Below are 13,359 nucleotides of genomic sequence, written 5' to 3'. Positions count from 1 at the left end.
TTTTGGATGCAAATATAGTACATTAAAATACAAAACTACTTGGTTCATATGCAGGTAGTTATTGAGCTTAAGCCCACTCACCGGTCCGCTTAAATGACTTAATCAATCCCGTGGCTTCCATCTTCACCTCCAGACTCGCCATATCTACGGCGGTGATATGGGCATCAACGACCCCAAAGATATCCATTTGATCCTTATCCGGACAACCATCGGGGATAGTGATCACACAGTTAACGCCAAGGTTGGTGATAATGCCCGAGTAGACCGTTTCTTCACGCTCGGAGCCGATCCGCAGCGAGCGCAGGATAACAGGGAATGATGGCGGGAGGGCACACTCGGCGAAATAGAATGCGCGGAAGAGGAGCATGCAGGCCCAATGCTGAGTGGAGAAAGAGGAGATGGCGCGGAGTCGGGCAAGGAGGGGCTGGGAGTAGTCTATGTGGGCATCGAGGTCGAATTGCGAGTACGGGAGAAGTGAGGTAGGCGGTTCCGGAGGTTGAGAGTTGGACTCTGTAGCGGGAGTTGAACTTGTTTCGGCTTCATCTGGGATATCCAGGGCAGCGTCAAATTGGCGGCCATGTTCATGCTCAAAGCGCAATGCTGCTTCAATCTGGTAGTGCGCTATCACATCGCTAAACCGACGCAGTGGACTCGTGCTTTTGACATATGCATCCAGTCCAAGCATGTGGTGATGCAGAGGAGTAGACGCAGATACAGCCTTCGGCAAGCCTAGATGATAAAATGCCTGGCCGCCAAACTCGGCCATGTTCTCACGCGTGATGGGTCCGTATTCCGGGTCATACCAGGTACCATTGTAGACAACGGGAATGTTGCGGGCCGCACAAAACCTTCCGGCAATGTGGCCGGCCAAGTTCATCAGTAGCGAGACAAGATAGCGTTTCGACTCATCGCGGACTTCGTGTGGGTCGAATTCCTGCATCTGGAGCCGGATGATCGGGTCACCGACGTAGTACCGGCCCTCGGTGACTTGGATCTCGTATGGCTTTATGGGCACGGTGCCCATTTGGATGGAGAGAGAGGGATCTGGGCGTGTAGACTGGATGTCCATTGCGCCATTTTTCTGGCGCTGAAGACGGAATCCCAGCATCAGATTGCGCAGGATGGTGAAGTTCTCTTTGTCTTCAGCGGAGAGTTCCTCACGGAGAACCTTACCTTCGGGCTTTGATTGCTCAAGGAATTCACCGCCGACAGTGAGGGATTCCGAAGAATGCTCGGAATCGGGATCGAGAAACTTTTGCAAGGTACTATGGGTCAGGCTGACTACATTCCGAATTGTGCCGTTTGTGATTTCGGTATCAAGGATTTCTCCTTGCAGGTTCATCTTTGCGCTGAATGTTAACGTAGGACGATCATCCGCCAAACTAAAGTGACCCTGCGTAAGGCTCGTCGGGAAGATGGGATACGTGCGCTCCGGGGCGTATGTTGTAGCAAGTCGGGACTTGGCGTACTCCATGATAGGGTTATCATATTTCACGAAAGCCGTCGGGTTGGCGACGTGGATGCGCACCCAGAACGTATCGTCAGAGCCCGGGATGCGCTCCAATGAGACGCCATCGTCAATCTCTTGTGCCGTGATAGCGTCCACACAGTAGACCGGCAAGTCTCCCCAATCTTTTCGTAGGTCCTTCATTGAATCTGACAAAGAATCTGCGATGTTCTCGCAGGATTCTTCAATTTCCTCCCATTTCAGGTCCTCCATCAGAGACATTCCATGCCCGGGAAGCAGTATGTTTTGGTCTAGGAGACTCAGGTTCTCCCATGGAGATATCACGCCAAGCTCCTGCAGGAACATACGGGTTGAGGACTCACTGAGTCCGAGAGTATTGTACATCCCCGTCGCACGCATGACGTGAGATGCTGTCGAGCGCAAAGTACCAGAAGGCATGGCCACCGAGGGGATGGCGTACATTTGCAGATACTCAATAATCGTCTGATCGTCCTTGGAAAACTTCTCGGTGAGGACCTCACGATACACCATTGCTTTGCCGTCTTGTCCAGGTTGGAACTTCTGCGCTGAAGGGCCTACACTGGACATGATTGTAGGAGACCGAACCTTTCGACTGAGACGGATCAGACGCTGGGCTTTCTGGATAAATTGCTGCATCGGATGGTCCTTGAAACCAGGGGTTTCCTTTGCCATGGCGGCACGGACCAAAAAGTCCTGGTGTTCATGGACCCAGGTTATCACCTGACTGACAACCTTGGTAATTCGTTTCGGCTGCACCAGGTATATCGGGTTGAAAGAAGTGTTGAAGTCTTTCTCAATGATAAATGGATGGCGCCGCACAGCCTGGTGCACCGCGAAAAGGTTCACGCTGTTGAGTTCCCCTTCATCAACTATTCCCAGCAGTTTCATGGCCAGTTCCTCAAGGGTCATGCGAAGGAATTCCGACTCGTCCGCTACCAGCTCGTGGATAATGTCCAGCAGTTGCGAGTGCTGGCGATAGAACTCCGATACCTGCTGCTCAAAATTGGCCATTATTTCAATGAGAGGTCGCCCAAGAGGCCGCGGGAGTCCACCTTCAGGGACAGATTGGATCTCCGACATGACTTGAGCAGGACTATCCGGAAAATATGGCTTGATAGGCTCGATCAGAACCCGAGGTACAAATCCCTTGACGACGTAATCGATTTCGCGATTCGAGCAGATCCGCCAGTTCCCACGGCTCGTATAAATTTGTTTCTGTTTATGAACTGATTGCACATAGACGGAGAGACTGAACACGCCATCTGACGAGACTCGGGCCACCATATCGCCTGGTTCGAGATGGTCTCCTTCAAATTCTTCCGAGGTGTCGAAATCATCCTTGCCAGACAATTGCGAACTAGCCCAGAGCGACTCCGACGCTTCGCGGCCGTTGAGCATCGTGCCGACCCACTGGCCTGTATTCTCCAGTGTCATTGCACTCCCCGGCTCGCGGACTGGGTCTAAGACATTGGGATTGGTTTCTTGCCATTTTCGAAGATATTGTCGAATATCGCGGTAGGTCTCGATTTCGGCTTGTACGCGGGCTTCTTCAGCAGCGGAGGCGCTCAGAGAGCCATGTCCAGTCGAGGAAACCTAAAGAGGCACAGCTATGAGTAGACAATTCGCAATTCAGCGCAGCAATGCACCAACCTACCCCATCCTTGAATTCCTCCTGCACTACTGATCTCAGCGTTCGTGACGTCGATACCAGTCGACGCCCAGCAAAAAGTGGCCCTTGACACGCCGGCTGTGGCAGGAAACATGCTGCTCGCCTTTGCCTCACGGAGCAGCGCGCACAAATCTGCCGTGCAGTCGCCAGTCTCTGCAACGCCCCTATCCTGGGTAGCACCATAGCTATGATGTTGTCGATCGCAAAAAACGACTCCGTCAATTGCCCGAAACTGGGCTCTTTGCGCAGGCAGAAAGTGGCCACCGCCACCGGGCGGTGTGCCTGATCTCCGGTCCGCAATCGCGGTCGATTGGGTCTTTGGTACTCGCCATCCGCCAAGAAAGTCGATAGTCCCCAACGCCAGAGCAGGAATAAATTCACGGCACGCAATCGTACCGCGTAAACGACCAGTAAGGAACACTGGCGACATCTGCCCCAGTTACTTAGTGGTTCGTCCGGGTCAGAATTTTGTGAACCGGCACGGCTCTTGCGACTCAGTGCACTGACCCAAGCGCTCGCCAGATGCATGTATAGCCTGGTTGACCGGTGTCTCTTACAATATACTCCGTACTGGTTTCTAAGAACTGTGTACTTGGCAGTTCATCGGTGGCAGTATATTAGTCTGTCGATACGTCCCAGCCTTCCAGGACCTGTTCAGAAGACAAAGTCGGTGGATCTACCGGCCCCTCAAGTCTCGAATTCTCCACTGGACCCCGCAATTTTCGCAAGTCCGGTCCCCTAAGCTTCTTCAGGGAAAGGATCCCCCTAATTCCACCAGCAACAATGCCGTGTCTAGCGTATTCGCCTTCGTATATATGTCTATCAAGACTAAGGTCTTCCTCGGCGGGTTCGGTGGCCTGGGCTTCATGTGATGCCGGCATGTCTTGCACGTTAGGATCTGCCATGTCCTCGGACAATTGATTCCGCTCTAAGACTTTAACTAGAAGCAATCACGATGATCGGGCCATTTCATGACCGAATGCCCTCAAAAGCTGGCAAACGGCGACTATCTTTGCTGCAATGGTCTAAGCGAGCTTGGCTCGGGCTTTTAGTTTGCTTCTTGCGGCGCCAGGGTTGGCCTGCCTGCCCGATGCAGGGACCGGCCAACACAGGAACTTCGAGCCTTGCAAGCCCTAGCTAATTGCCGCGTAGCTCTACTTTAGGGTTTCCGTCTCAAAATTGATCCCGGCAGGGGTCGTGGTGGCCCAATGCCCCCATACTCCCCCTTCTGCCACCGCTCCCTTAACGCTCCCTTTACGTTGATGTGTGAGTCAAAAACGCCCTGGCCGCATGCGCGCCTTTGCGGCCCTGTGGCTGAACAGTTAGGTTCAAGGGTGCAATGGCTGATACTAGGCTATTCGACCTCGGATCCGTAGACCCAAAACTCAAAATATTGTACGGAGTCACGGCTTGTCAAATGTAAGCCGGTCACGGTCACATCCCCATCCAAAGACGATATGTGGATCCTAGAACCCCCGCCATGAACCTCAGATATGTTGTGTTCGTCCACCAATCATGGAGAAGTGCAGATCTAGTCTGGCGCGCTGCCTATCACCGAGCATTAAACTTCCCCGGAATTTGCTACTTCTCGGGAGACGACGCGCATGCGCAGCCTACAGCTACACTGTGCAAATAGTACGCCAGAGATACTCTTGGTTTTCTAGTTTATGATCGACACCAGACTAACTTCTCGCTTAGATAGGAGAATGACCGAATGACTTGATCTTCGGTCTCAAAGGCTATCTATGTATTCTCTCCGAACAACAATCCCGAAATTTCGGTGGAAGAACAACTTGCACCCTACCATATGCGGTCTTTTTGACCCGCATTTAGGCTCTACAAAGTTGGCAAAGCGAGATGGTGATTTTTAAGTCAGCTCACCTCCATTCGCACGCTATGATTGGAAACGAATAGCTTGACGCTCTCTCCAATCTGGAAATTACATGGATCGCGTCAAGGGGACTTTTATGGGCCGGCAGAGAAACTAGCATACCCACACCCTGCTGACGGGGGTGAAGGTCGTTCCTAATTGCAAGCTCTGTCCTGTCAGATCCACTGTCAATGAGGGGGATGTGGGTAGTGGGTTGATGGATACCTTCCGAGTTTTCCATGGGTCCAGGAATCATTCAATTACTATATATAATAACCCATAGGACCCGCTTCCTGTTTACTATCCTATGCTGTGTGTTCAAGCCCGCACATTCCGTATAATCAGCTTTTTTATCCTCGGACTCATCCTTAATCTACTGCTATTCGACCTTAAATATATTCTTATACAACCTACGATCCTTTTACGACATGCCTTCCAGCCTCGGCTGGCGCGCTCTGGCGCTATTTCTGGCTGCCCTCACTCCCCTGGCACACGCTGATATTTGCTCGACCCTCGAGGCCGGTGGCATTGATGTCGAATATCCACTGTCGCTTGACTACTCGACCGACTTGACGAAATATTGGTCTGCCGCCTGCGGTGATCTCAAGCCAACATGCATTGCCGCGCCGTCCAGTGCAGCTGAGATGTCGCAGGTAATCAAGGAGCTGCACAATGTTGAGACTTTGTTTGCGGTCAAGTCCGGGGGTCATATGCCAAACAATGGTTTCGCTAGTATTCAGGATGGTCTTTTGGTTTCGACGAAGAATTTGGATCAAGTCTTCTACAACCCAGACGATGAGACCGCTGTGATTGGACCTGGTCTTTCGTGGGAGGAAGCACAGAAAGGGCTGGATGGGACCGGTCGAGCTGTGGTGGGTGGCCGACTTGGAGGCGTAGGCATTGGAGGGTATATGCTCGGAGGTATGTTCGCCCTTGTGGTGGTAGCCTCATGTTGGAGCTAATGATCATCAGGCGGAATGAGCTTCCTGAGCACTCAGTATGGCTGGGCTGCCAACAATGTCAAGGAGTATGAGGTCGTGCTGGCCAACGGTACGGTAGTTAATGCCAATGCGAAGGAGAACACCGGTAAAGATTATTGTACTTCGAACCCGCATGAAACATACTAACTATGGTGCAGACCTTTTCGCTTCTCTCAAGGGGGGTGGTAACAATTTCGGTGTCGTCACCGCATACACCATGGAGACGCACCCTTCCAGCAAGGTCTGGGGCGGCAACTATATCTTTACTGCGGACAAGACACCCCAGCTTCTGACGGCGCTGCGCAACTTTGCGGATGATTACCCCGATGATAAGGCGGCGATTATTTTGACATCGGAGCACGGTGCGGTGATTGATTTGTGGATCATGTTCCTCTTTTACGATGGCCCCGAGCCTCCAGCGGGCGTATTCGACGAGTTCACTGCGATCGACCACACGTCCACCACCAAGACTTGGGACACCTATTACGACTTGCTCAAGAACAATGATTTTGCCATTCTTCAGTACGTGCCACCAGAGTATAGCTTGGTAAATTATGCTGACACCCCCTATAGCGGACAACGCTATACCATCGCGACCGAGACGACACCTGTTCCCAACAAGACCATCGGTACTTCTGTGCTGCAGGAGTACTACGAACACTGGTTCGACGTGACTAATACTGTGCTTGATGTCACTGGCGCTCTAGGATCCATCGCTTTCCAGCCGGTGCCCAAGACCTTCTCCCAGAAGGCCAAGGACCGTGGCGGAGTAAGAAATCCACTAAGCATCTAGCAAATATTGTCCCAAGCTAATAAATGCAGGATCTTCTGAATGTTCCGACAGACACAAACTACATCTTCATCGAGCTCGACTTCTCATACTCTTTCTCCATAGATGATGACAAGATCGACCAGGCGAATCAGAACCTCTACCAGGGGATGGGCAATCTGGTGCAGAAGAATATCGACGAGGGTCTTTTGCCCGATGTGTACCGACCACTCTTCATGAATGACGCCTACTTCCGCCAGGACTACTGGGGACGCATTGATCCTGCATCGCGGAAGTCGGCGCTTGAGACGCGGTTGCGCTATGATCCTGATGGCTTCCTCCAGAAGCGAACCAGCGGTGGCTGGAGACTCAGCTAATTGACATGTATCGGGATCTAGACTTTTAGGTATATCTTATTTGGATACATGTTGACATAATTTGTCTATACTATAACGTTCTATTAACCTTTTCGCCTGGGGCGACACAAAATACAACACTGAAGACGCAGCTCGGGAGCGGGCCCTGGACAGTAGAACTAGTAGAGACATCGGGATGATGCACACCTATAGAATAAGCTTTGATTTCTGCATGCTTAGGTTAGGTTTACATTGCCTTTTTTCCACACAAAAGGTGGGGTTGGGGAGTTGAAAAAAGAGAGAGAGATAGTCCGAAACGCGATTTGAAAGGCATCTCATATTGTGATGATAGAAGCATACATCTATATCAAGTACTATTCGGCCGTGGAGCATCTGGTCTATAGAGATTCTAGGGATTAGTTGAACAATGTCAACGTCCTCTGCTGTATGTGGATCGTCCCGACCCAGGAGGCGTGCCGCGACATGCCCTCAAGGAAAGTCTCGCCCAACACCCTCTGCTGCCGGCGGTGGCAACAGCGTATTAAGAGGTGCAGTTCTCGCCTGCTCGATCCATCTATAATAAACTGTCATCTGCGCTTTATCGCCCCAATAGGTCGTAGGGACTAATGGGGAAGTGATACATCGCAATTGAGCCGCCAGGGATGGGATTAAACTCAACCTACCGCGTCGGATAATCCAAAACAACCCAGCCGCCCGGTCAAATAATAGAAAACCAAAGCGACTAGGATGAAACATGATCGACGGTGCATTTTCCCACCCCAGTCCGCCTTTGACTCATTTTTGTAGCCGCCTGCGTCAGATCAGTAGCCATCAGCGCAGCGAGTGGCTCAGAAGCGCCCGGGGTATTTAGGGTTCTCCTCCAAGCGCTGGGGTGGGGCCGGCCTCCCCCAATCCAAATTTGCACATTCGTACTTCGACACCAGAAAGCTCTCAAAGCTTTACACTGTAGGGACAGTCATTTATGCAAGCCGCCCTGCTTAGGGCCGTAGTTATTATAGATCATGGTGCTGGGATTCGTCGCGAGTGGCGCTGTCTCCAGATATTCCCCAGCAACGACGTCAGAGGAGGCTGCGACCCCGTGTCGAGGGCCTAGAATTTAGCCATGCTGCTAATTTTGTTTGGTCTAGACTCCTGTTCTTTATTTGGAGACTTATGTGGGCGGCTGGATTCTTTGTGGCCGTCCTATATAAGATCTGAAGCTGGTGCGGGAGTTGTTTTGTTCGCTGAATCAACTCTGCAACACTTTCCTTCAAAGCGCTCCCTTTGTCTTTTTTCCTAATCTGTTCGGGACTAAATAAGCTTCACTCCTTCGATTTTGGAATTGCTCCCAGCAATTCATAACAATAGCTTCACTCCTTTCACATCTTTCCGCGTTTTTATCGCAAGTCAACGCGCTTGGCATCGACTTCCTCAATCACATTGCGAAACCTTTGCCATCTATAATCTTCACCATGCCGCCTCGCTACGGAGCTCTCGGTGCCACTTTCCAACTGGCACGTATTTTCCAGGCCTGTTCGCTCATTGCCATTATTGGCATGACAGCTAAATTCATCTCATCGATTGTCAATAACAATGCGACGCCGCCCAACATTCTTATCGGAACGATCAGTGTCGTAAGTTTCCATGTTGAATTCCTGGCTGTAGAGAAGGATGCTGACTGCGATAAAAGACTTGTATCGCCGCTATCTACTGCATCATCACAGGCATCCTCTTCTTCGATGACATCCTCCCTTTCCTTCCCTGTGCGGTCTTGGATTTCCTCCTACTCATTGCACTCATCGTTGTTGCTGTGATAATGGGCAAGCCTCTCTCTTATTTAAAGTGCTCGTCACTCGCTTCGCTGGGCTTCAACGACGCCACTGTATACGCTTTTTCGTCCCGCTTGTCCAACGTGGTGGCAACCATTAGTGGGACGATTGATTTCTCGTCGTGGATTGGGGCGTCGAAGACAATTTGCTTGGAGACAAAGGCGATTTGGGGACTCAGCATTGCCTTATGGTACGTGATTACTCTTCAGCCATGTATGCTGGCAAATTACTCACCCAAGTATATAGTATTTTATTCTTCTTCTCGGTCATTTGCAATTTTTGCCTGTGGCGCCAGAAGAAGGTCATGGTAAACGCAGAGAAGTAATAGTCTCGAACGGAACCACTGGCATGCAGGTGGAAGTGCACCCAACGAGTAGTCGAAGGTTAGAATCGAGAAGGGGAAGAACCGGATGGTATGGGGGGCATGAGGAGGCTAGACTGAGAGCTGTTTTGCTTGGTTTTTTTTTGCTTTTTCAGCGCACACTAATGGGTTTGAATTTCGGCGTTTGGAGCTCACTGCCTAAAATGGAAAATCGATAAAAACCATAGGCCAGCCAAATGAAACCACTCGTTTTTATCTACCTTAAAAATCATTGATTGATGAGGACTGAGAATGCGGCTTTTTCTCAAACAAAAGCCTAGATCTCTTCCCAACAAAACAAGAACACCATTTTGACAAATTGACAAATAGTGCCGACATCACCCAAACCTGGTATGGGGCAGGAGGAAACTGCTCATTACCCATGATACTCTTGCCACAAACATGAAGGCAAATCCAGCTATATTGACCACAGCGATAATACCGCCCTTGAGGCCATTTTCAGTGGGTTCAGCAACCGTCTGGCCCTCCATGAGCGCGCTCACAGGCGGAGAGCCATAACTGTGAGAGATAACAACAACTTTCCTGCCTTCATGGAGAAATGGGAGGAGATGCTCTTGAATCACAGCTGCATGGGTCAAAGAATGTAGATTCCGGACCCACCTGATTTCACAGACAGCTTAGTCGAACGAGAGCACTTGGTAGCTTTGAGCGTGTGGAGGTTCGGAAATCGTGCGGTGGTGGACGCGCCGGTGGAGAGCACATGGCACAATAACCAGGACCGGGATTGTGCGATTCCATTGTTGCTGATTAATATCTCAAAACGTTGCGTTTTGAGATCTGGGACCAAGGGATATCGAGGATGAATTGGAGAAATAGGCTGAGCTCGGTGCCAGTAGGATGTGAGTTTTCGACCCCCTCCCGTAATTGGGTAGGTCGTACATTTCACGCATACGAGGTAAATGAAATCACGGCGAGTCTCGTGTGCTTTTGAATGGCCATGCACAGGATTGATATTCAATCAAAAGCATCGGTGATCGCGGACCACCACGGCCTCGAAATGGCGCACTACCCGGAGCTGACAGGCGGGATAATAGCAACCTCCTCCCCTGCCTGAATCACTTTGTGCGCATCCTCCTCAACATCGATGTATTCACCCTCAAGACTAATGCCACAGCTGCCTAGCACCTTCGCACGGATCCCAGGGTATCGCTCCTCCAGCTGCGCGAAAAGCCCAGATAATGGCAGGGGTGCGGGGAGACGCTCAGTGTCTTTGGAGGTGTATTGGGACGCGGTCGCGAAGTAGTGAATAACAAAGGTCCCCCTGGAGGACGAGTCCGATTCCACCTGTGAAGCTGAAGACATGGTATCGCGGATATGGAAGGACTTCAATTCGAGACAGGAGGTCGTGGATGGTGCAAGTGGGAGAGTTGAGAGGAAGATGGGCGCGTTGCGGGAATGCGGGGAGCTCCGACGGGCCTGAGGCTCGTTACGGGCAGTGGGAGTGGGGCATTTTGGCATTCTTCCGTCGCTTAACTCGTGCTGATTCATTAAATAGGTGCGGTGCGCAGCTGCCAGGAACTATGCGCATATCGCTATTAAAAAAGCGCTCATAGCACCAGCTCCTTCTCTCGTCTTGAGACCAATGGAAGTACTGTATAATCTCAATCAACAGGCGACTGATCAAACAGACTCCAGGCTTCCAGGCCACAGCTGATCCTGTAGCAGTGGTTACGAATACGGAGTACACTGGCTCCAAATTTGTGTGCTGTTAAAGCGTCGGCGCTTTGTACGTAATTTATTGTCGTTCTTAGAAATAAAATCACACTTCCATAATAATGTGACCCCATCTAGGGTCCTATCCGATTTATCCGCTGTGGGCCTTGAGGCTCAAATTCGGAACTGCCCCTGAAAATTTGGTGTCATCTAATACGGCTCCATATCGGGACAAAAATCTTGCTTATAGCGTCTTATTCCCCGAAAACGTGCGTGAAGTCTGGAACTTTCCAGGATAAATAATTCTGGGCATTTATAGGCCGCGACCTGCCCCAGGTTACGTTCGTACGGAGATTGTTTTTTTCCGTCACCAAAGACACCCCATTCCTCACCTTTCGCCTCTCATTCTTACTATCGGGAATAATCTACTTCAACTGTTCTTGCCGCTCTTTCCAAATTCTCAGCAAAATGGCCTCCGCCACCACGATCTTTCGCCTCTTCGCGTTGTCCGCGGCTTTGAACCAGGCGACTGCTACCTTCAGTCTCGATACTTCTGGTCCTAGTTGGGACTATACAACCAAGGACTTGGCAGACACGACGTCACAGGCTTGCAAGGACGCCTACAGCGCCAGTATCGACTGCGATGAAACCCTCCTTGAGATCGTAGCGTCTATGGATCCTGACTTCAACCCGCAATCTTCGGACTTGCAGGCTATGTGCACCACGACATGCAGTGATTCATTGTCCCAGTATATGAAGAACGTCAAGGCTGCATGCGGCAACGATGGCGATCTAGCCGGAGTTGCCAACGGGAATACATATGTTTACCAGGCTCCCGTGGCCACCGTGGGCGAGGTTTTCCAGTACAAATACGGCCAATCTTGTGCCAAGAGCGGGTGAGTTTGGTACATAGTGGTTTGCTCAGGGTGCATGTGCTTATGTTTTCGCAGGTCTGATTACTGTTACTTGACCTATCCCAACAGCGATGATTGGGCCAGAACCGACTTCCCGTGCAGCGACGAGTGTGCAGTCGAGTTTTACCAAAACGCACACGAGCAACCTGGCTCGGCATATTTCTTTAACTACTTTGCTCTTTGCAACCAGTCATCATCCTGGGAGGATACCTTTGCCGGTGGTTGGGAAACTGTGGTTCAATGCAACGATGGTGGAAGCGATGTAAGCTCCGTGAGCACGAGCGGAGATTCAACAACCACCGATATTGTTGACATTGCATCTTCGACCACCTCAATGACCAATGCGGCTATTTCTACGACCTCAACACCAACTGCAGCGACGACAACCGCCGCACCGGTTCGGTCTGCTTCTGGGACTACTTCCACCGCTGGGACTACTTCCACTACAGCCACCAGTGGCGCTTCGAGGCTCAGGGCCCCCTTTCTTTCAAATTTCTGGGCATAAATGCACCTTAGATATAAATAACCCAATATAATGATGAAAGCTTAGAACTTCATCTTCATTCTCTTCAATATTCAAGTAAATCATTATCTTGTCAGTACTATAAGAAGTCCGCTATCTAACCGGCAACCAGGAGTTTCAAGATATTGTCACTCGCCTGTTTTATGGAACAAATGCATAGCCACAGACATACAGTAGAGTCAGTGTCCTGGGATCATATCTACCGGATATCCGTGTCTTCGCCCACCCACACCGCTTCCGCGCTGTGGGTGTGCCTCACCGTAACCACCAATATCACCGTAACCACCAATCTTGATCAAAATCATCAATTTTGAAGCTTTTCCCCCCACAAAACATGCCGAAACCCTCCAATTTTGATGAATCTCGCATGGCAGAGGCCTGTGAAGCTATCCGCGCGCAAAACAAACCGAATATGTCGAAGACTGCGCGTGAATATGGCATTCCTTATGCGACGCTACGCGACCGTGTCAAAAAGGGCAGCCGGCCCCGTACAGCCAGAAAAGCGTCCAATAAAGCCCTAGATAGCTATCAAGAGGAAGCCTTAATACGCTGGATCGATTGTATGCGTAGTTGGAATATGCCTGTCACCCCTGGCCTAATTAAGCAGTAGGCGAATCGAGCTATCGTATACGCTGGTGACCCTACACGAACTGTCGGCCCTATGTAGGCGTATCGCCTTATAAAGCGCCTACCAGTGCATCTGCAGCTAGGCCCAGTGAAGTAAAAGACCAAGGAATCAAAACGTATCAAGGCCGAAGACGCAGGATTACTACAGTACTAGTATGATCTATTAGCTAATGTGGTTAAGGATACACCGGCGCGGTTAGTATACAATTTTGATGAGTGTGGCTTCCAACCTGGCCAGGGCACATCACGAAGGGTTATTAGATCAAAATTACCCTGCCCTAATCTTGCTGAATTAGAA

The 13,359-nt window shown here is 50.6% G+C and overlaps 5 protein-coding genes across 5 annotated transcripts; 3 read left to right on the top strand and 2 right to left on the bottom strand.

Moving 5' to 3' along the window:
• Positions 1 to 67: 67 nt before the first annotated feature.
• Positions 68 to 4,026, bottom strand: N7482_001595 (exoribonuclease II; the record flags this gene model as incomplete). The annotated part of the gene is made up of 2 exons (XM_056683720.1): positions 68 to 3,082; positions 3,988 to 4,026. The coding sequence occupies 2 exons, from the start codon at positions 4,024 to 4,026 to the stop codon at positions 68 to 70; spliced, it is 3,054 nt and encodes a 1,017-aa protein (XP_056547326.1).
• A 1,430-nt stretch (positions 4,027 to 5,456) lies between these two features.
• N7482_001594 (FAD-binding oxidoreductase) lies at positions 5,457 to 7,154 on the top strand (the record flags this gene model as incomplete). The annotated part of the gene is made up of 5 exons (XM_056683719.1): positions 5,457 to 5,949; positions 6,001 to 6,114; positions 6,167 to 6,530; positions 6,582 to 6,777; positions 6,831 to 7,154. 5 exons carry the CDS (start codon positions 5,457 to 5,459, stop codon positions 7,152 to 7,154), a joined length of 1,491 nt encoding a protein of 496 aa, XP_056547325.1.
• Positions 7,155 to 8,605: 1,451 nt separating this feature from the next.
• On the top strand, positions 8,606 to 9,287 carry N7482_001593 (uncharacterized protein; the record flags this gene model as incomplete). The annotated part of the gene is made up of 3 exons (XM_056683718.1): positions 8,606 to 8,767; positions 8,824 to 9,152; positions 9,209 to 9,287. 3 exons carry the CDS (start codon positions 8,606 to 8,608, stop codon positions 9,285 to 9,287), a joined length of 570 nt encoding a protein of 189 aa, XP_056547324.1.
• Positions 9,288 to 10,349: 1,062 nt separating this feature from the next.
• Positions 10,350 to 10,646, bottom strand: N7482_001592 (MoaD/ThiS family protein; the record flags this gene model as incomplete). Its single annotated transcript, XM_056683717.1, has 1 exon — positions 10,350 to 10,646. One exon carries the CDS (start codon positions 10,644 to 10,646, stop codon positions 10,350 to 10,352), a length of 297 nt encoding a protein of 98 aa, XP_056547323.1.
• An 819-nt stretch (positions 10,647 to 11,465) lies between these two features.
• On the top strand, positions 11,466 to 12,416 carry N7482_001591 (uncharacterized protein; the record flags this gene model as incomplete). The annotated part of the gene is made up of 2 exons (XM_056683716.1): positions 11,466 to 11,893; positions 11,948 to 12,416. The coding sequence occupies 2 exons, from the start codon at positions 11,466 to 11,468 to the stop codon at positions 12,414 to 12,416; spliced, it is 897 nt and encodes a 298-aa protein (XP_056547322.1).
• Positions 12,417 to 13,359: the final 943 nt, after the last annotated feature.

The sequence above is a fragment of the Penicillium canariense genome (genome assembly GCF_028826845.1).
Source record: "Penicillium canariense strain IBT 26290 chromosome Unknown utg000001l_segment0_segment0, whole genome shotgun sequence".
Classification (NCBI taxonomy): Eukaryota; Fungi; Ascomycota; class Eurotiomycetes; order Eurotiales; family Aspergillaceae; genus Penicillium; species Penicillium canariense.
This window is presented reverse-complemented; position numbering and strand designations above follow the sequence as displayed.